This window comes from Brachycentrus maculatus, unplaced genomic scaffold, assembly GCF_059751285.1.
Source record: "Brachycentrus maculatus isolate JH-2025_06_01 unplaced genomic scaffold, ASM5975128v1 h1tg000322l, whole genome shotgun sequence".
NCBI classification, from domain to species: Eukaryota; Metazoa; Arthropoda; class Insecta; order Trichoptera; family Brachycentridae; genus Brachycentrus; species Brachycentrus maculatus.
The window spans coordinates 690,423-712,610 of NW_028281071.1; the positions used below are offsets into that span (position 1 = coordinate 690,423).

At 30.6% G+C, this 22,188-nt stretch overlaps 1 protein-coding gene across 2 annotated transcripts; it reads right to left on the reverse strand.

The window, feature by feature from the left end:
- Positions 1-3,657: 3,657 nt before the first annotated feature.
- Positions 3,658-11,633, reverse strand: LOC148304399 (protein croquemort-like). Of its 2 annotated transcripts, XM_088268388.1 has the most exons (8): positions 11,432-11,633; positions 9,699-9,878; positions 8,125-8,250; positions 7,693-7,902; positions 6,074-6,285; positions 5,349-5,612; positions 4,830-4,937; positions 3,658-4,004 (listed from the first exon to the last, which is right to left on the reverse strand). In XM_088268388.1, exons 2-8 carry the CDS (start codon positions 9,852-9,854, stop codon positions 3,776-3,778), a joined length of 1,305 nt encoding a protein of 434 aa, XP_088124514.1. In that variant the 5' UTR covers positions 9,855-9,878; positions 11,432-11,633; the 3' UTR covers positions 3,658-3,775. The 2 variants fall into 2 exon arrangements, with proteins under 2 accessions (XP_088124514.1, XP_088124513.1); XM_088268387.1 differs by lacking the exon at positions 11,432-11,633 and having other exon boundaries at positions 9,699-9,942.
- Between the last annotated feature and the right edge of the window lie 10,555 nt (positions 11,634-22,188).

Here is a 22,188-nt window from a genome sequence, read left to right on the forward strand (position 1 = left end):
ATCTACACTGTTTTATGTAGAGAAATACGATTTTGTATTTTTTCTAAATTGTTGTAAAAGATGGCGAGCGCACAATAACAACTTTATTAAATACTTTGAGTTCCACAAAAATATTTTATACTTATAAGTATTTTTCGTACGTGGAATTTTCCAAAATGAATCTCAATAAAACGAAGGTAGCGAAGGTGAAGGTAAAAATATAAATTATTAGTTATTTAAGGCGAGTTTCATATTTTCCCCTTTATGTAAGAAATCTGCAGTGCCTACCTTTACACACTCGTGTCCATCCTAATGTGGATGTTGCAAAATGCATATGTGTGTGTATTGTGATAAATAAAATTAAAATACACATGTGTTGTGATATTATGTTGGCACTTAGCTCTCTTGGTGGTTGTTTGCTTAGTAAAAAAATGTTTAAAATGCTTTTTGCTAAACATTTTCGGTCTATTGAACAAACAAGCACTAAGGGAGTGACTAATTGCTAACAAATCATCAACAATTCATTTTTAGAAAATGTATATCTAAAAAAAATCACCACTTAAGTATGTATTGATTGATTAAGTTACATTTGGTTTGTATTTTTAAAAATGAATAGATTGAAATAACAAATGATATTAATAAATTTTATGTAATTGAATTAAATTTGCATACATAGTACAAAATATTATTAAATATTATCGTGGCAGGTTTTGTACTTCCAATGTTGCCATTATGTATTATCTTTTTTTCCTGAGGCATACTTCATGTTCATGTGTTCACATACATATTTAAGTAACTTCCATATGCCAAATTCTTACAAAATCATGGCCAAATTGTTATTTGTGAAACTCTTTGCTGAAGTAGTGCATATGATATTCGATTTATTTCACAATATGGCTTTTTTTCTTTGGAATCTCTTTATATTTAATAATAACTACGGCCATTATAGCTGACTTACAATATATAAATCATTACACATGATAATATGTATGTTTAATGATAACGGATTATCAAAGCTCAAAGCATTTTACAAATGAGCAATTATTTCTACGTACTTTTTGAGATATGTATTAGATTTATTATTGGCTGAGATGAATTTTATAATGTAGGCCATTTTTTTAAATAAAAGATTTATATATTAATTTGTATTTAGGTTTGATTAGTGTAGACCCATTCCATAGTCTAGCCTAGTTTCCACGGCACTTAGACCTTTAGTTTTTAAAAGTTTTCTTGATTTAGAAATGCGTTTCTTTTGTGTGTACCTATTCTTATTTTTATTGCATTTTCTCATTGATTTTCCGTCCATTTTATTTTGTACAAGATTTAATTTAATGATGTATTTTCTATTTGTATAGTATTATTGGTTGAGTATTTGTAGAGGTATAATCTCTTTTTTTTTACAAAATCACGATGTAAATGAGTACCTGTATACAACATACATAAATGTGTTACGCTGACATAGATTAAGGCTTTTTTTTTTACTCTTAACTCAAAATTATACAATCTGTAATTTTACTTTCCTGGTGAATCTCTTTGGCATGTTCTATCAAATGAACATTGCAACGCTGGAAATCAAAAAGGATATAAACAGCTTAATTTAAATGTATAAAAATTATCCCCAATTTTTTTTAAAATTTGACACAATTAATATTTAATAAGAAATAATTTTAAGATTATCATCTTAAAATAATAGACAGCGGAATTTAGTAGTTGCAAATTATATTCTCCATCCGATTTTCCATCAAATTTATAAACAGTATTATTAGTACATATTTTTGAATAGCCTTCTTATCTTGCAATCATTTCAGGTTTTTTGAATTAGCGCATTTACCGCCTTTTCTTTTAGAAAGTTTTCTTTGTATTTTCTGTTTTACTCCATGCTAAGTCGGCCTAAGATATTTCCTTACATCAATTAGCACTGCAATTATTATATTTATATATGAAACAATGCAAAGATTTATTACTTTGCATACTTAAAATGTAATATTTTTACCATTTAATAGTGTTTAAGGTAATATATTATATACAAGACACGATGATCTATTGTAGACAGCATCTTTCTCCCGTTTTATTAACTGGTGTACATATTTTGTATTAATTTTGAATGAAATATAGATAAAGCCTTTTCATTTCAACCCCTCCATGTGCTAACCCTTCCTGGTCCAATGTCGAATCTCGTTCGTCATCGATTTTTTACTTCTAGGTCCCATGTCAAATATTATTTGACTTTTTTTCATCATTAGTATTGTTTAGTTAAAATGCAAGCTCACATTTTTTCACTTGTATCTATTACAACAGTATGTGGAGCCGAGGACAAGTGATTTTTTCTTAATGGAATGTTGCTGTCTACCTGGAATTTATTGAATTTTTTGAGGGACCGGAAAGGGTTAAATTTGGAGAACTGCAGAACAAAACCTTGCTATAAAAATACATATATGTACATACATAAAGTAATACACGCCTATAATTTTCAATTGTAATTGGATGATGATAAATTATAATCAAAATATTTAATGATTATCAGAAATGATGTTTGATGAATTTAATTAAATTTTTCACATTGGTAGCCATGTATTTAATTGCCAGTCAATAAATTCATTGCTTGTAAAATAAAATAATACAAAGGGTAGTTTGTTCATAATTTATATTTATAGCAACAAGTTGCAAACTATCCTCAGCATGATCCTTCATATTTTTTTTTCACAATATTACTTAGTAAAAGATAATATAATTTACATTAAGTTATGCATAATATCTATTTGACCTATCTAACTGTTTTATTGAAATAATGGCAATGATTATGGTAAAGTTGGTTATCTTTGTAATTTGTATTGCCAACTGTAGAAATTGTAAAGTCAAATTTGTTTAATAACAATGAATGCTCAACTGCCACTACAAATGTTCCCCTTTGCTATATTGAATGCTATGGTAGATAACCAACTAAAATGTAATTTATTTTAAGAAAATTTACTAAAATACATGGTTTTGTTTTGCAGTTTATAGTGCGTTGCAATAGATGGAATTAGTTTCAATTACAGTAATTTAGCTGTTTGAATTTTTTAGAAGTGTCTCAATGCGAGACTTGCGGCCAAGTGCCTTGTGTATTCCGTGTTGAGGTGTTCAATAACGATGTATAATATTAATCATTTCCAACAGTTTCTATATTACAGAGAGAATTGTACACTGGATTACATATTTTTTTCCAAATTTATAAGTATTTTGTAAAAAAAGAGTGAATTTAAATATAGCCATTTTATACAATAATGATGTGTTTTTATTTATAACAACTTTGAAAAGTTGATATTTTGAGTGTGTCCAAATTTTTATCCACAAATGCTAGATTTGCTCCACATGGGAGTTATTTATATAATTTTTTTATTGATATCTCGACATAGATGAAGTATAATAAGATGGAAATATATATTTCTGGGTATTTAAGCTGTTTACAACCTGTCATTGGATGATTTGAGTAACTTAAGTTTGCCACATGCAACATATGTACTTATAATTTACAAAATCTGTGTAATGTGGTTGTCAATCATTAGTAGAATGATGTATGTTGCAGTGTATAAAGTGATCACTTTCAGTAACATACCCAATAGTACCAATCGTAGAGTATGTGGGGAAACTCTAATGGAAATGGACCAAACTATAAAGAATTAAAAATAAAAAAGTAAATAAGGCAGGCCAACAAAGTTTATTGAAAAACGGTTATATTTTACTTGTATTATAAACTTTTATAACATTCTTATTTATGTAAATATTTTTAAAACAATGAGCAATTTACAACATAAGCTCATTTGTTTACAATTTGTGGACCGGCCAGACGAAGTTGTATGAGGAAAACAGTACCAATGATGCATATAACAGCTCCTAAAGCTGCGATAAAGTAGAAAATACTAGGTACTACTCTGTCCACTGTAACAACTAAGTTAGCCTGATTTGCCAATTCATCAGATATGTTTATTTCCTGTCGGAACCACAGCACCGGGATATAGATTTTATCAGGCAATTTTGAAAAATACCTGAAAACAAACGAGATCAATTATATACGTATTTTACTTTTGGACTACTACAACATGCATTAGCATTTTTGTGCTCACAATGCCGGCCATTTAAAAACTCTGATGTGTTACTTGAGCCCAGTACAAAAAATAAATAAATCTGTATTTGGTCTACAATAATGAATGTATCGACATGATTAATTGTTTCCCTAACAGGTGACACTTATTGTTATGATACTTTGATCGATTTTTTTTTTTTTTTGAACCCTTATCCGCACCCCAATGGTGCATAGGGCACTGTGTCATATAAACGCAGTGTTATCTTGATCGTTTACACATGAAGGAAAGGTGATCAGCCCTCCGCTTCAGGTACCAGTCCATGGTAATATTGAATAAATATTACAGCGAAAAAAAATCACTTATATTTATTTTACCCCCCTTGGGAATCGAACCGGGGACCTCCAGAACGGTAGCCGAGCGTGCTGACCATTACACTACGGAGGCGGACAACTTTGATCGATACCACGATCTAAATATTTTTTTTGTACTGGGCTCAAGTAACACATCAAAGTTCAAGTAGCCTCGTTCTACGGTACACATACTGATTTATGTTCATTTTATTAAAAAAATATATGTTTTTAGCAGTGCCAATCATGGAAACATATCTCTTAGAATAATTGAGATATGATAATATTTGTTAGAAAATCTGTGGTATTCAAAACTGCAGTGGTAATCATATTGACACCCTTTTTCGTTTGTCACATGTAACAGCCTCCAAATTTGTCCCTAGAATACAGTCCTGTGTTATTAACTTATTCATTTTTATTTATACAAATTCATACTCACGTTATTCCAGGAATATGTTGAACGAGTACATTGATTTGAAGTTGTGCTTTTGCATAAAGTGGTATACCACTGCTAAGTTCCAAGACTAGTTCAAAACCATCATTTTTCCTAAAAAAGATTTTCAAAGAATGTCAACATAGTGACAAAAAAATTACATTTTATTCACAGTGAAAACTTTCTGAAATTTGAGTAATGTGATTGTAAATTGTGGGTAGAACAGTAAATATTGCAGTGTATATAGTGATCACTTTAACTACCCAATGACGGGTTATAAATTGTTTAAATACCCAGACTATATACACATATTTCAAAAAACTCCTTTATCTATCCTGAGATATCACTAACAATTTTGAGATAAACAACTCTTGTAAATCCATCATTTGTGAACAAAAATTTAGATACACTCAAAATATTGTAAATGTTATGGAATTAAATCTCCCTTGTGGTTTAATCGACTAAATTTTTAAAGAAAAAACATGACAGGAAATGTTCTAAGCACTTATATTTGTATCTACTTACTCGTCAGGTACTATACCGTCAATTCGGTCTAAATAACTGGGGTGCGCAAGATGGAAATGTGGATACGACACAAAGGCAGGCGCTCCAAATTTACATTGTGAGATGTTCCTGGTCCCTGCGTCTGTGCACACATCTCCCGCGTGACAGTAGCAAGCCTGGTCCGGATAGTTGACTCCATTGTCAAATAGAGTAGCATCTCCCTTGAAGGAAGCACCTTCAACTCCTTTCACTTCCTTGCTACCATCGCGATTCAAGGTAATAGAACTGGAAAATACATTTTGTAATAAATAAATATTTAAATTTTCCTTCCATAGTGTAGCAGATAGTATGATGTATAAGCATCACGAGATCCATACATAAATAACATAAATGTTATTTCACTTCATTTTGTTTTTAATTGGCTGTTGTCAAATTTCGCCCATCTTCATAGCGTGGCAGTTAGAATGTTTGGCTTTGGTGTTGGAGGTCTCAGGAGAGTCGAAATATATTTATATTGATAACTTTAATATTTATTTAATATTACCCTGAACCATAGGACTGGTTACATTGTGTTCATACAATAAATAATCAAAATTAACATTGCATAAATTTATGCACCATGCACCATTGAGTGCAGATAAGGGTCAGTAGTATTAGGATAAGTATCTAAAGCGCAGGACTAATCACCTTAAATGTATGCAATTAACTATTTATTTATTTTAATAATAATAAAAAAAAACACTTACGAACAAACATCTGGTGCAAAAATAGATATATTCTGAGGGTCCATGCTGGGTGGAAATAATTCCCCAGCAGACCCCAGAAGTTGTCCACACTCGCCATCATAGAAATCCACATGATCCTTACTGTTCCACGTGTCCATAGATCCCAGTTTCTCAATGTCTTCTGACCCGGTGTGCATGGTGAATAGGCCGTCAAATGTGTCACTTCCATTACGCTAAATAAAAAGTAATTCGTATTTCCTGTATTTTGTATTTCTTCAACATCAAAATAGTTGATAATTTAGTGCAGCAACAACATAGTTTTAATGATGATTTATGTAATTAGCTCACATATTTTTTGTATTTAATTTTTATTTTCAATTTATATTTATTTGCAACAAAGATTACATGCATAAGATACTTAAATTTAAGGGACATATACACTTGGGTCTGTTTTTATGCGAATCTTTTTTATGCGATTTTCCAATGTTATGGAACCTATCCCTTATTTTTGTATGTAGTTCAAGTCTTTTTTATGTGAACTCGCATAAAAAATCTAAAATTTTAACTGGTGCCGGTTACAACTGTTAAAGTGTGATTGTGTCACTGGCACAAAGTTAAGCTCAAATCTTACATCGTATTCCAGAGATACTTTATTGAAAAAACAGAAAAAGCACTTGTAATTTGGATTGAAGATGTATCTCGATTTCCTATATGTGGATATTTGATTAAGGAAAAAGCTCTTCTATTTTCATTTTTATGATTTTTTTATGAACTGATTTTATGCGATTTTTGGTATATTCTATCGTGTTGATTTGAAGTTATGCAGTTTTTAAAAATAATGGAACCAATACCCCAGTTTTGTATGCGACTCCCCATGGAACGTATCTATCGCATAAAAAGAGACCCAAGTGTATTACTAAAATTCTAAATATATAAGGGAAAGTTTTGTCAAAAAAGTAGAATTACCCTTTGTTGAAAAAAGCTTTTAGAGACATTGAATGAATGTTATTTATTCTATACTAGATTACAAATGAAGATCTGAAAAAGGTTTTAATACATTCTTTTTTAACACATTGACTGTCATGACAATTTTCAGAATTCCGGTCTAAAAAGCCAATTTCATTTAATCATTTTATATTATTAAACACTCTAATTATAGTACATAATAGTGGTATTTCAGGTGCCGTGGCGTAGTTAGGTAGACGCTCGACTGCGAAACTGGCGTCGCGAGTTCGATTCCCGCCAATTGCAAAGTAAATTGAAGAAAGATTTATTTTCAATTGGTCTGGGTGTTTATGGTGTACTTTTTCACTTTTACCTTCCCTATCCTTACTATCCTAGCTGCAGACAAGCTTCAAATAGAGGCTTTGCGGGTTATATTCCTTAAGAAAAAAAAAATGCAAGCCAGCATTGATTTTTAGTTCTCTTTCCAAAAGCCATCTATCCATATTAGCACTGATATACTAGGAATTTTATCGTAGCTGCACGAATATGGTAAGTAAACACGGTATGAGATAACTCGTAGTCAGCGTCCTAGTAAAGAATGCGATCTACAAGTTATCTTGTAGTTGGCAGTCATATTACATTTTGATGATATAATTTATAGAAGGTAACGAAAAGCTTTTTATCATTGTTCATACCCCATAAAACCATCCAAACTTGTCAAATGGCAGCTGCACATTTGGTATGCTCATGTTGGCCATCATAGTCAAGAGTCTATCTTCATAGCCGTCGAATAGGAGTTCTCTCACAGTTTTGGTCACAGTCACCCCTTCCGAATATTTCTTTAGGGCTCCATTCACCATGGCACGATGAAGGGGTGACTTGTTGCGTACAAAATAGCTGGCAGTCTACAAAATGAAAATTAATAGGTAGGTACTCTCTTAATGTTTCAAAATGTATTACTCATTATCTTTATGATAACCCTATTAGATGCCCTAAAATGTCTTGTGATTTCACAATTCACCTGTAATCTCTGTTGACTAGATATCAAATAGTTGGTTGGTACAAAGGGTAAATAAACATTGCATTGTATTTATTGATTTGTTTTATAATTACAAAACATAACTTACGGTAGCAATCATGTTGATGTTAGTGATTTTATCTGATAAATTCCCTTTGGATAATTCATCTGCATAGTTCCAAACTCTTTTCTGGTAGAATGTCACTGTTCCATTATCATTCCACGTTGTGTTTACCTGAGAATTATTTATTATTACAGTCATAATCAAAATACAAACAACATTTTCAGTGTGTCCAAATCTGGATAATATCCAACTAGGAGTTATTTTTTACATTATTTTTTGACATCTCAACATAGATGAACAAGAATATGGAAGTCTGGGCATTTACAGGGTTTACGACCGTAAGTAAAACAAATTAACTGGTCAAATTATAAGCAAAAATAAAAATTATGTTTTGTAGCGTTTCTCAAGTATACGAATATAATCCAGGATTCGAACCTCACAGACAAATAAAAGAGATTCTGCTTAATAAAAGCTTCCCTCATCCCACCATAGATGTGTCTAGTGAAGTCAAACACTGTGTTTCGAGTTCTATCAATATATCTAGAAGTTTCAAGAATTTGAGTAGTGTGGTTATTAATCATGAGTAGAATTGGTGAATGTTACACGTGTGTATAGTGATCACTTGAACCAGCCTATGACGGTCGTAAGCCCTGTAAATGCACAGACTTCCATATTCTTCTTCATCTATGTCGAGATGTCAACATATAATGTAAATAATACATAAGGAGTTAAATCGTGAAATTTATGACTTATAATTATTCACTCCCAATGGTGCATAGAACACTGGGTCGTATGGATGAAGTGTTGTTTTAATCATTCATTTCGTATGTTGTGTCCTAAGGTTATTATGTTTTTCATGACCCCTTGCGAGTTGAACCCAGGACTTCTCCAGCACAGTAGACAAACACACTAACCACTACACTACGGAGGCGGAAAACTTCTTACGCTAGTAATAACAAATTTAAATTAGTGAAATTGATGCTGTTTTAAATTACAATTAGACATTATTAAACACGGAAATTATGCATCAACAAAAATATTTTAAAGTGTCAAGTTTGTATTATTCTGTGCAAATAATTTGCGCACATTTTCCCCAAATATCCCATTAGCACTTTTAATTTAGCCTTCGAAGATAAATCAATGTATAACAGGAAATTTTATGAGCAAATATTATCTCATTTTGGTTTTTAGAATTCCCAATATTGGTAGGTGAATGACAAATTTTAGCAGGTTATTTTATTTGTTAATGTAATTTTAGTTTTTAAAATGTTTCCTTTTCATTAGTTAACTATCATAACTATGTTTTCGCTTTCCTTTGAAGTGAATGTGATATTTCGTGATGTAATGAATTAATGGTATTCCAATTAATTTATATGAAAAAAAAATGACCTACAGCAATTTGTTTACGAGATATGTCACTGAACGAAAACTCATTCAGTCAAGGTATAACTATACATAGTTATATAATTAGTAATTCGATTTTCTTAGAATTCAAGTAAGCTTGCAATCAGAGAAGTTAAATTTTAGGACAGCTCTTATTATTTATATTTAAGTTAATTTTCTTGACGTGTTCTTTCATTTAATTATACACATTGTAATTATAGACATTTATGACTTACTTTTATATGATGTTCCTTGAAAACATACGGCCCTGTTTCTTCAAAATGAGGTTTGATTTCCGTGTTATTCAATACATCTTCGACATTAGTGAAGTTGTACAAAAATATTTCCATATATTGAGGAAACGGAGTTTCCTTCCACATATCATAACTCATCGACTTTTCCGTCAAAATGAGATTCTGGAATAATAATAAAATAGTGAGACTATACACATATGTATATAATTTTCATTTAATATTTATATGTACATAAATATAATATAATAAACACGAATATAACTTAATACTTAAATCTCCTTTTGTAATTGTGGACTGCACGTATTCAAAACTTCTGAAAATAAAAATATTCACAAAAAATACAAATATAGCAATAGCCAAAAGCCTAGCTAATATCAATAAGAAAATTATAAAAAGGTGATGTTTAAAAATATTTTTCGATAATTTTTTCAAATATTTTGGCAATTGAAATTACATACCTTTATATAGAAAAAACTTGAAAAGCTTTGGCCATAGTTAATTTCCAAGTAAATTATGTTTTTCATGGAAAACCTATTTCATTACATACATTCTGGGGTGACATTACAAACCATTTATCTACGCGGTTCAGATTAATTAATTTCATTAATTGATTCGGCAGTCACTTCGTGAAGGTATATCCATTTTTAATTTAAATTTCACTTAGTGAATCGCGAAAATCTATAGTGACGGTGTTTGAAAATGATTCGGAAAGCTTTGAAACACGTGTCACAATAGATTTTAAGAAGTCGTATTTACGAAGTGAATTTTAAACTAAAAATATATTATTATTATTTTATTAAAACCCTTATCCGCACCCCAATGATGCATAGGGCACTGCGTCATATAAACGCAGTGTTATCTTGATCGTTTTACACATGAAGGAAAGGTGATCAGCCCTCCGCTTCAGGTACCAACCAGTCCAGGGTAATAATATTGAATAAATATTACAGTGAAAAAATCACTTATATTTATTTTACCCCCCTTGGGAATCGAACCCGGGACCTCCAGAACGGTAGCCGAGCATGCTGACCATTACACTACGGAGGCGGACAAATATATTAATGAACTTTAATAATGGATTTTTATTTCTAACTGCGAGACTTTAGAATTTTATACCTTAATTCTTATTGTCTGCAAGTTAATGATGCCGAAAAAGTAAAATAAAAATAAGTCAAGCTATGTTCCTATATTGTATAGTTAATGTGTTTGTTATTGCAACCCTGGAGGATAACCAGTTTAGAGGCAGAGATCGTGATGTGTTTTTTTCATGCATCCCATTTTTTGTTACTATACGAGCCTGTATTATGAGGCTTCGTGGGTTATTCCTGCTATAGCTAAATTATTGGCATAGGCAATTTCACATCCTTAACGAAGGTATTTTTTTACTGGTTCGGAACTTCTATACCTACAATGAATTTGGCAGTACGTAATAATAATAGATAGTTTCCATTATATTTTAAATTGTATCCAGTCTTTGCTAACTCCTAACTACAAATATCGAAGGTTGTACGTGTAGATCAAGGCAGTCTACTGAATTATCAAAGCAGTATCTGACTGTGCAAAATAATTATATAATGTATAAATACATGCATATAACATTTATAAATTATGTATTATAAACAACATTTAAAATGTATTTTTTGCTACATGATATTTCACTGTGTGTATAATGCCTTTTATCTAATTTAAATATAAACATTACACTTATTACTTACAGAAATTTTAGCATCGGAACAATCTCTCTTTACCAAACCAATCACTTCTTTAGAATGCAAACAAAATTATGCACCGCAACCATACCAAAATTTACACACTTACACCAACACAAAATACCAAACACATGCGTTGTTAGTCTGTCCGAAAGCCAACGTGGACAACATAGCCTTCGGACACAAGTAACATTCTAACATAACTGACATTTTGTTAGGTCAGTTTGCTTTTAAGCTTGCAATATGTAAGTAACTCCAAAACAAACTTGACCAACTCCATTATTCAATCAAAGATATTTGATATATATGACTTTTAAGATATAGATTTTACCTATATATTTTAAATAAAATGTATTAAATCGGTTTATCCATTTTAATTTTGATGTGCTTGTTATAAACTTTATATTTTCGATCTATGAATATTATTACGAGAATTGTCATTATTACATTTTTAAAATAATACACAATACATACACTCTTTAAAACGCTTAAATATATTTTGGGCCATAGTGAGACTAGACAAGTAAATAATATCGTCAGTATAAGCCCAGAAAATATTAAGACATGAATTGTTGATCTTGAGACTTCCATTTCAGCGTACTATGTTGTCTCCAACTGCAAATAAAATCAAATTTTAATCCATAATATTATCGTAGTGAATGTATTATTACTTGTGTGCGACCCATCACGACGTATGGGATCGAAAGTAGAGCGGACACCGTAGGCACAAAAAAGCGCTTGGAGTGTCAGAAATGAAGACTCTAAGAAGCATATCTGGCAAGAGTCTACGATAGAGAATAAGGCATGCCAGGATAAGGGAAATATGCGAGATCGAAGATGTCGTAAGGTGGGGAAGGTAACGAAGGAGACAATGGTATGCGCATGTTAGGAGAATGTACCATCCAGAATGGAACCACTTACATTGCGCTGTACGGCCAACCCCAAGGTAAACCACCAAAGAGATGGATCGGCATCGCAGGAGGCTAATCCCTCCTAAAAACAGGCCACAAGGCCTATACCAAGTAGAATAAGAAGAAGAGAATATTATCACTCCACAAACGTCACGTAGTGTCTGTACGCAGAAATATTCGGCACAGGGATAACACTTCAACACGTAAATATTATTTCTGTGTTGAAGTGTTGCGAGCTATTGATCTGGCTAACTTTTCGCTCATTCAAAATTGCAAATTCAATACTCCTCTCACCCTGATGTGGTGCGAGTAAAGAAGGATTGATTTTTGAGATTATAAATTGTGTTTTTTTTTAAAACTTATTTAGACGCTTTATCAATTGATTTTTATAAATAGTTTATCGAACGGCGATATCGTCGACTATCGTCTGCTAGCAATAATAATTCATATGTACGTAATTATGTTAATTTAAAAATAAAAATACAAAAAAAGGATACATGCATAAAGGAACATTTAAAGTGATTAATGCATAACTATTCAAATAAATCTGAGAACATTGTAACTAGTATATTCTAGATTCATCAGCTTAACTAGTTTTAGCATATTATTTCTTATTGCTTGATTCATGCTTTTGTAAATTTAAACGCGGGTTTTAGATTATTTGCAAGTGAATTGGAAATATTAGCATTTTTTAAATAACATACATTATTCTTCTGCACTGAAAATCTTTGCTCAAGTTTTTTGATATATAACGTTGTTGAAAGGAGTGAGCGTTATATATTCTCATTTGTTTCTTTTAAATATGCTTCTTACCTTATGTCTATTTTTTTAAATTTTCTCGTTTGTTATATTTTCTCATCTGTATTCTCAGATATATTTTCTCTTTTGCTTCTTTTAAACATGCTTCTTACCTTATGTTTTTCTCACTTGTTTCTTTTAAACATGCTTCTTTCCTTATGTTTTTTCTCACTTGTTTCTTTAAACTTGCTTCTTGCTTTATGTTTTTATTTTATATTTTCTTGTTTGTTATATTTTTTCATTTGTATTCTCAGTTATATTTTCTCATTTGTTTTCCTTTAAACACGCTTCTTACCTTATGGTTTTTTTATTTGTTTCTTTTAAATATGCTTTTTACCCTTTTTTAATATGCCTATTTATCATACCTGTTTATTGTTTTATATTTTGCAATGTATTATTAGTTTTGGTTGTTTTAATAAAAATCTTTTTTGTAACTTTCTTATTTGTGTTTCAGTCTTATTACCTTTAATCCCATGTCCCAAAATGAGAAATAGAAATTACTCATCGGGAATATTATATATATGACTTATGTATGTAATATATTTTGAAATAAATAAATAAAATTAAATTGTCAATTACTGTATGTTATTTTGTCAATTTTATCAATAACTATATGTTGATTTTCGGAATATGTGAAATTATTAATTACTAACTACATATATAGATAGTGTAAAATCAATGAGTTTTTTTTTCTATTTCTAAATTATTATGTAAATAATTGAGTAGCTTACTGAATCTTTTTCTAAGCATTATTGTTAGGCATTAGACAAGCCTACCGTAAATAATTGTTGTCAACATGTGGATGCTGCGAGATTTAAAGAATAACAAATTAAGCATGTAAATGCGTTTTTCAATAAAAACTGCTAACAAATTAGACGAAACAATGACCATGAATAGGTAATTTGACTTTCAGCTCTTTTTCCGGCTAAATTCAAATGATGATCACATACGAATACTTAATCTAGTAGTTTCAATCGCTTCCTGTTACGCTGAAAAAATGTCAATCATCTTTTGTTGTTGACATTCATGAGATAATATATTATATATATATACAATACTATATCTACACAAGCACATACTGTGGTAATAGGCTAGCGAGTATGCAAATCGGGTGACATTATTTTCAATACCTACCTTTAATTTACCTTTTGTGTTTATCGGAGCGTTCTCAGACAATTTGTGCATATCGCTCACTCCTTTCAAGAACGTCATAAATCAAAAATCGACAATTTTGAGTTGTGCATGTTTTCGGAATGCCCAGAAAATGTACTTTATCCCAGCAAAAGCGGCATATTTTTAACTTAATATTTACCCGCTACAGAGCAGAAAGTGTTGTTTTTACATTTTGAAGAAACGGTATTGTTTAATTATTTAAAAAAAAATAAACTAGTTATTTTTCAAATGGAGAAAAAACCTTCAGGTTTTACCTAAAATGATCTGTTGCACAGTAAAAAGTTCAATAAGTGGCTTGATATTTATTTTTAATACATTGTGTTATGCTTTTAAACTTTAAAAACGTTCTCCTGAAATATCAAGTATTTTTAATTAATGACGTTCTTGAAAGGAGTGAGCGATATGTCCGCTATTGGTGAATATTTATAATAATAAATTATAAAGATAAATTAAAACCCTATCTTTCGATGCCCGATATAATTATATTTATAAAAAGAACTGTAATTAAAACCGAAAAATCTTAATATGTGCGTAAAAATTGAATATTATTCAAAAACATGAATTGGTACTACGATATTTTGTGTAGGAAAAAAACAATTCATCAATAATTAAAAAAATTCGAGCAAAAATAATTGATAGTAAGTATATGTATTATGAAGACACTATCAAAAGTAAATAGATAAATGCACGCTAAAAAAAACAATATCGCAGTCGGGTGGTAGTCAAACTCGCAATATATGTATTTTCTAGGTTCGACTCCGGTCTATCACAACTTGATTACTATTTTAATAATGCATCGCTAAGGCCTACGAAAACAGTATGAAATTGAAATGATTTCTGTTTACATTAAAATTTATTTAAAAAAAGTACTATCTATGAAATAAAAAAAATTTAAAAAAAACAGCTATTTCTGCGTCCACTTTTATGGCGTAGTGGGTAGTACTTTGGACTACAATACTCGAGATCCCGGGTTCGATTTTAATGAGGGTCAAAGTAAATATAATGGAACAGGTTTCATCACCATGCCCAAATGATTAACATAACCTAGCCTTCATTTAATGCAGTGTCCTATGCACCATTAGATGCGTATAAGAATCAAAAGTAGTAGTAATACATCAATGAGTGTATAGCTAATAAATATAAATATATTTCTATTATCTAATATGTTATTATTGTGCAATGGCGATAATCCCTGATCGTTAAAATTGTACAATTATTTGTAGATTTGAGATTTAACACTTTCTTTTTCCTTTGTATTAAAAAATATTTAATCCCTCAATGATTTGTAATTACATATCAAAATCATAATTTTCAAATTTCATTGGATACAAAAATATGTTTTATATTATCCACTGACACTTCGTGATGGAATTGCATTTTTAATACGTTATTAGATTAAAACCAATAATTTTAGCTTTTCCACTTTATTTTTATTTGACCAGCGACCGGGTTTCTTCGTTACCGACATCATCTGACTGATGTCTATCAGACAGACCAGTCAGATGATGTCGGTAACGACGAAACCCGGTCGCTGGTCAAATAAAAATAAAGTGGAAAAGCTAAAAATATTGGTTTTATTCTAATAATATACCAAAAATATGTATTTAGCATTTTCATATTCGTATCGCAAATTTTTTGTTCATACACGTTTGTCCAGTCAGCTATCGAAAAAACAGGTATGCTAATGAGAGTACCCATTAAACATTAAACGACCTTCCGTAATGTTGAACGGTAATTAATTCAACTTTTATGAGATGCTCCACGTGTTTTTAATTCCCACCATATTAAACTCATTTTACATAGGAAAAAAACAACCGATGATTATTATTATATACACAAAGGATTTTAAGCCATATTTTTTTTCCAATTTGTTTTAAAATGCCAAAGAATACAAGGACTAAAAAACACATTTATTTAAAATAAAGTAATAAAAATTGGTAGTGATTTAGTAATAAACTCAATTGGGAAAATTGGGTAAAATCTATTTGAAGATTAGTATAAGAGACTATTTATTTGGGATGAAAATTACTTTTGCTCTAAGATTTTATGTTTGACCTACTTATATATTTTACTAAAAAACAAATAACGTCTCATTTTTAGATTCTGTCTGTATTCAAATCAGTTCGAATATTCAGTCTACAAAAAAAAAACGAAGATCAAATTAATAAAGTAGTTTTGTAAAGATAATAAGGAAATTTAGAGGAGTACGACATGTCATTGACTATTTAAAGTGTTCACTTTATACATTACATAGCATTCACCATACTGGCCATGCCTGAACATTTAGTAAATCGATATTTTTTTTTAAATTTCTATATATTCCATGTGACAAGTTCATAGGCCATACAAATATCAAGACTTATTTCATTTCCTTTCTCAAAGAAATTCCTCTTCGTCTCTTAAGATATCTATAAAAATTGTGATAAACAACATGTGGGGTTTAATCCGGTATTAATAAAATATTTTAATTTATACAGAAATAAGTATTACGTTTGTATGTAAAAACCTTTTTATAAAATTGTGTATGGTTTTTACATACACTTAATGGAATTTATGAAAATCCAAATAATATGGTATTTTTTTTTTAACCCTTATCCGCACCCCAATGGTGCATAGGGCACTGCGTCATATAAACGCAGTGTTATCTTGATGGTTTACACACGAAGGAAAGGTGATCAGCCCTCCGCTTCAGGTACCCAGTCCAGGGTAATATTGAATAAATATGACAGTGAAAAAATCACTTATATTTATTTTACCCCCCTTGGGAATCGAACCCGGGACCTCCAGAACGGTAGCCGAGCGTGGTGACCATTACACTACGGAGGCATATTATTATTAAATAAGGTATACCAACATTTTTTTTGTATAAATATGCTAAATGATCTATTTCATTTTGGTATTTATTTTGATTATTAAAATATTTAGTTCTTTTATATATTTATTTTAGTAAAAACAGAAGCATAATAATAAATACCTGTTTGGAGATGCGCAAATAAAATCTCGATTTCACTATGAACCCAAATAATTAAACAGATAAGTACTAAAATTTAAGAGAACCACCCGCATGAAACACTTCATAGAAAGTAAGAAGTCAAACTAAGTTTTCGATGATAGAACAATTGGTACAATGATAAGATAATAATAATAATAAAGTTAAATTGATGAAATGTTGATAACTTCATAAATGTACCCAAACCTTTTAAAACCAGGGTTGCCGATCATTCATGATCAAGGATACCTACCTGTAAAGAATTTTATAATATGGCAGATACTGAGTTTAACCGTCTTTGAATAAGCGAAAATATTTTCTTCATAGTTTTTACTTATACAATATCTTTAAATTAAAAATATATTAGGTGTCAAAAATATTTTTTTACTTTAATTATAATATAATAATCTGTACTTGTATAAATTTGAAATAAAAGTTAAGTTTTCTATTCGTAAGGAGGGGGAGCAAAACATTGAACAAAAACAGACTTTAAATAGGTTTCATTGGAAAGTTTTCATTTTTCAGTGTCTATTTTTTTTTTAAAATGACAAGGCATTTTTACGTTACAAGTTTCATAAATTATTACAATCAAACATGTAAATGTATAAAGATATGAATCAAAATGTAATTTTCAACTAACTGATTATCACGCTGTTTTCCGCAGGGGTAGGCGGAGAGAAGAGAACGCCAGACCAATCTGTTTTTGCATGCAATCATCTACTTTTCCACATTCGTGCATCTTCTTATACATACACGCCGATTATTCCGACTCCTGACCTGACAAAATGTAATTTTTTCTAACAGTAGGCATGTCAAAATTATATAATATTATAGTAAGTATAGGTTGACCCGACTTCGACCTAATTCTCATTCTAATTAATTTGTGGTAGAGTTCGTTCGTATCTTCACTCATTTAAGATTAATGCGATTCTATTTAGGATCACCTGTTATTATTTTATTTTATTTTATTATATATATATATATATATATATATATATATATATATATATATATATATATATATATATATATATATATATATATATATATATATATATATATATATATATATATATATATATATATATATATATATATATATATATATATATATATATATATATATATATATATACTAAAATAAAATAAAAACAGGTATATAGAGTCTACAAAGAGGTAGTAACCCTACATAAACACTCAACCTTTTGACCTCAGGTAGCTACTTGCAAAGTTGTATGTATTTACAAATAAATGATTAAGATGGAATGAAAATAGGTTTCGATAAGGTTTAGAATGTCATAAAATCAATATGGAATTAAGATAACTTCGTTCTACAGGCGATGAGTGTTATAGTGATACTGTAGCAATACACGTCTATGTGCCTATATTGGAACTAGTTGATCGTGTGATGCAATTTAGTGTGCCCTAATTAGATCATAGTTGCATGTCCATAAGTGTAAAGTACGCAAGACCGTGCGAATAACTCGGAAGGTAAGTTAGAATACCGTTTAAAAAGGAAAATTACTATACTTTCGGTTGAAACATTTTTGCAATTAAAATTCAGTTTATAACCTATTAGGGCGATTGTCCACTACACGGGATTTCACCGTCCGGCAGTCCGGTTTTGATAAATGAAAACGACTACGACAGTTTAGCGTGATCGAATTTACGCGCAACGTGTTCACGCACCGATCAAGAGTTCCGATCCGAAGAAAGATGGACAAAAGCACAAGCCAATCATCGTTTTAAAACGCAAAATTAACTTGCCGAAAGGTAAAATTCCGTGGAATTCCGGGTAGTGCACTAACGGCCTATGTGTGTGTGTGTTATATAAACAAAAACCATTGGTAATGTCATGAATTTTCTCCATTCTCTCTAATTATATTGTAGAATGCTGTTCCAACGGAGAGAGTTCATATACTTTTCATAGGCATACCGGTACATACTATATTTGTCTATAAAAATGCATTTTACCTATATTATTTAGCAAATTTGTAATAATAATGGCGAAAATGGTATTAAAGTGTTTTGGAATGCACAGCGAACGCACTATTGCACAATTGTGCAATGAAATATCAAGGTTATGTAACATTTTACTTTTATAAGTAGCGAACTAGGAATTATCAACTAAATTTGGTAAATGAATTATCGATGTCAAATTTATTTGAAAATACCCATTATCTAATTAATTTGATGGTGGATATAAATTCGATAGATGATAGGTTTAATATTTATAGTAGAACCCTAAAATTTCGATCTAATTGGGGCGATGGCCTGTTCAGATTTAGAAAAGTTCGGGCTACCCAAGATGAATTTGTAATACAGTACATAAGTACAAAGTATTTTACATTACAGTAGTTACGTTGTAAGCTGCTTTTATTGTACATTTCACGTTTTTTAAAAAGGAATTATCCGCATAGCCTCTATTAGAGGCTCGTCTGTAGGTAAGAAAGTAAGGATAGGAAAGGTGAATGTGAAAAATACATTACAAATACCCAGACCTATTGAAAATATATCTTTCAATCTAATATTAAGTACTTGAGTAGCAATACAAGTACAGAACTGCATACTTTATTAACTTTTCAATAATTTTTTAACAGAATTAGGATATGTTTAATAATTTATGTAATAATAAATGTGTTTTTCGTCTTTGGTTTTCCTAACATAGAAATGTTTTTATTCAAAATCTTGTTCAGATATCCCGGGATTTCGGATTTCCGGGGTCCTACTGTATTCCCAAAATTTTAAATTCAATTCAATTAATAAACAAATCTAAAGAAAAAATGCTGATTGGAAATCTTAGGAGGGCCGTTTTTTTTAATAACCTAACCTCCAAGTGACTCTGAAATCTAGCTACGGCTTATGCGACACCGCTAATCATGACCCTACTCAGGCTTCAATTTTTGAAGTTTCAAAGCCTATGCCTACTCGTGAGTGGATTTACTCTTTATGTTTAAAGTTAAACTATAATTTGATGTAATTCATGAGTGAAAATTCTAGGCAAAAACACTCCCTAGCGAAATCTTGGGAACCCTTCTATCGGCCGACCCTGCATAACGTACTAATTACCTATTATATCGTAGTTTATACTCATTTATGTAGGTATCATTCATAACAAACTTGTTCTTATAATGCCTTTACGTTTGAAATGATTATACGTAAACGGCTAATTAATAAAATAGGTATTTAGATAGTCAACCAAGCTGAAACTATGGTACTTGATTAACATTGAACAATTTCTATTCGTGTCACATGCTTACCTTATACCTACATATAATTGCAGTATCCATAATTTTATGGCTTTAAAACGAAAACTTGATTTTTTACGTAATCTGTGTAGCTATGTATGATGTACATATCGACGGCCCCTACGTAAAGTAGGTATCTGCAAATCTGTTACATTACAGGAGAGAGCTTAGAAAATTTTTTCAACGTATTTTTTTTTACTAATTAACGGTTTTATCTGAAATTCTGAACTAGTTTTCAACTTAAATTACAATTTGAAAATTATTTTGAGTGAAGGTACGAGAATGTAATGAGTTAGTAGATAAAATAATATTACAATACAAAAAAAAGCAAATCCATCACGCCGCTTCCTTGGGCAGGCATAGAGAATAGAACGCCACACTACTCTGTCTTTGCAAATACTCCTTACGTCTTCTACATTCATGCATGTCCTCATACATTTTTTGAACCCTCATTCGCAACCGATGGTGCATAGGGCACTGCATCATATAAAAACATTGTTATCTTGATCGTTAATACATGAAGGAAATATGGTTAGCCCTCACCAGTCCAAGGTAATATCAAATAAATATTAGAGTGAAAAAATCACTTATATATATTTGACCTCTCCCCCCCCCCCGTGGGAATCGAACCCGTGACCTCCAGTATGGTAGCCGAGCGTGCTGACCATTACACTACGGAGGCGGACCTCATACATACCCGCCGATTATTTTGATTCCTGACCTATTTTGAGCTTTCAAGTGTTTGACATACATGATCATCCCAAGTTTCCCTAGGTCTTCTTCTGCTCCTTTTTTAAAAAAAAATCACCTAATAAATTTGTTTTTCCGAACTTCGTTTTTTTTACACTAAGCATCAATATTAAATTAAAATAATAACAAAATAAAAAAATAACAATAATCAAACATAAATTGAAATGTTACACACTCGTTTTTATTTATTCTTTTTTGTGACAATCAAATTGCATTCGTTAACCAATGGTTGAACACCGGTTGAAATTCAGATTTTAAAAAAATAATTCATTGTTGACTTGTTTAGAAATGGCAACACCCGTACAAGTATTGAAGAAACGTAATGACCTTGCCATATAAAAATGCTATAAATTACATAACCGAATACGGAGTAGTTACGCGCGTGACCTACAGAAATAAATTAAAAAATGAATGCAAGAATAAGTTAAGGTGTAGAACCGTGACCTAGAGAGCTGCAAGGTGAAAAAAAATTACAATATTCTTCTATTAAAATTACTTTCCAATTTTTATACCGCTGGTAGATGATGACTTACCTATCTGCTACATATGTAGTCGCGGAATATTATATAATATTAAAATAATTTTTATATATTCACTTCAATTATAACCTTAAATGCATCATAATACGAGATGTAAATCCTTTTCTATTCGCACCACATATGTTTGAGAACAGTTTTCAATTTTTAGGTTGAGATTTCAAACGTTCAAATTCAGAACACGAACAGCCGCGCTAGAGATATATAAATTAGTTAGTCTGTGGCTAGAGATCAGTTGTGTTTCCGCACCCAATTCATTTTAGAATACATATTGGAATTTGACTTATTTAAGAATATTTATTGAATTTTTCAACTCCTTACCTTTCAATAACTCTTTTCTTTTCAAAAACATATATTT

Coding starts and splice junctions, on each gene's coding strand:
- LOC148304399 (XM_088268388.1), bottom strand. CDS start 9,854: ATGAGTTATGATATGTGGAAGGAAACTCCGTTTCCTCAATATATGGAA. Junction 7,903..8,124: donor ACATCAACATGATTGCTACC/GTAAGTTATGTT, acceptor TTCATTTTGTAG/ACTGCCAGCTATTTTGTACG. Junction 4,938..5,348: donor GACGGTATAGTACCTGACGA/GTAAGTAGATAC, acceptor AATCTTTTTTAG/GAAAAATGATGGTTTTGAAC.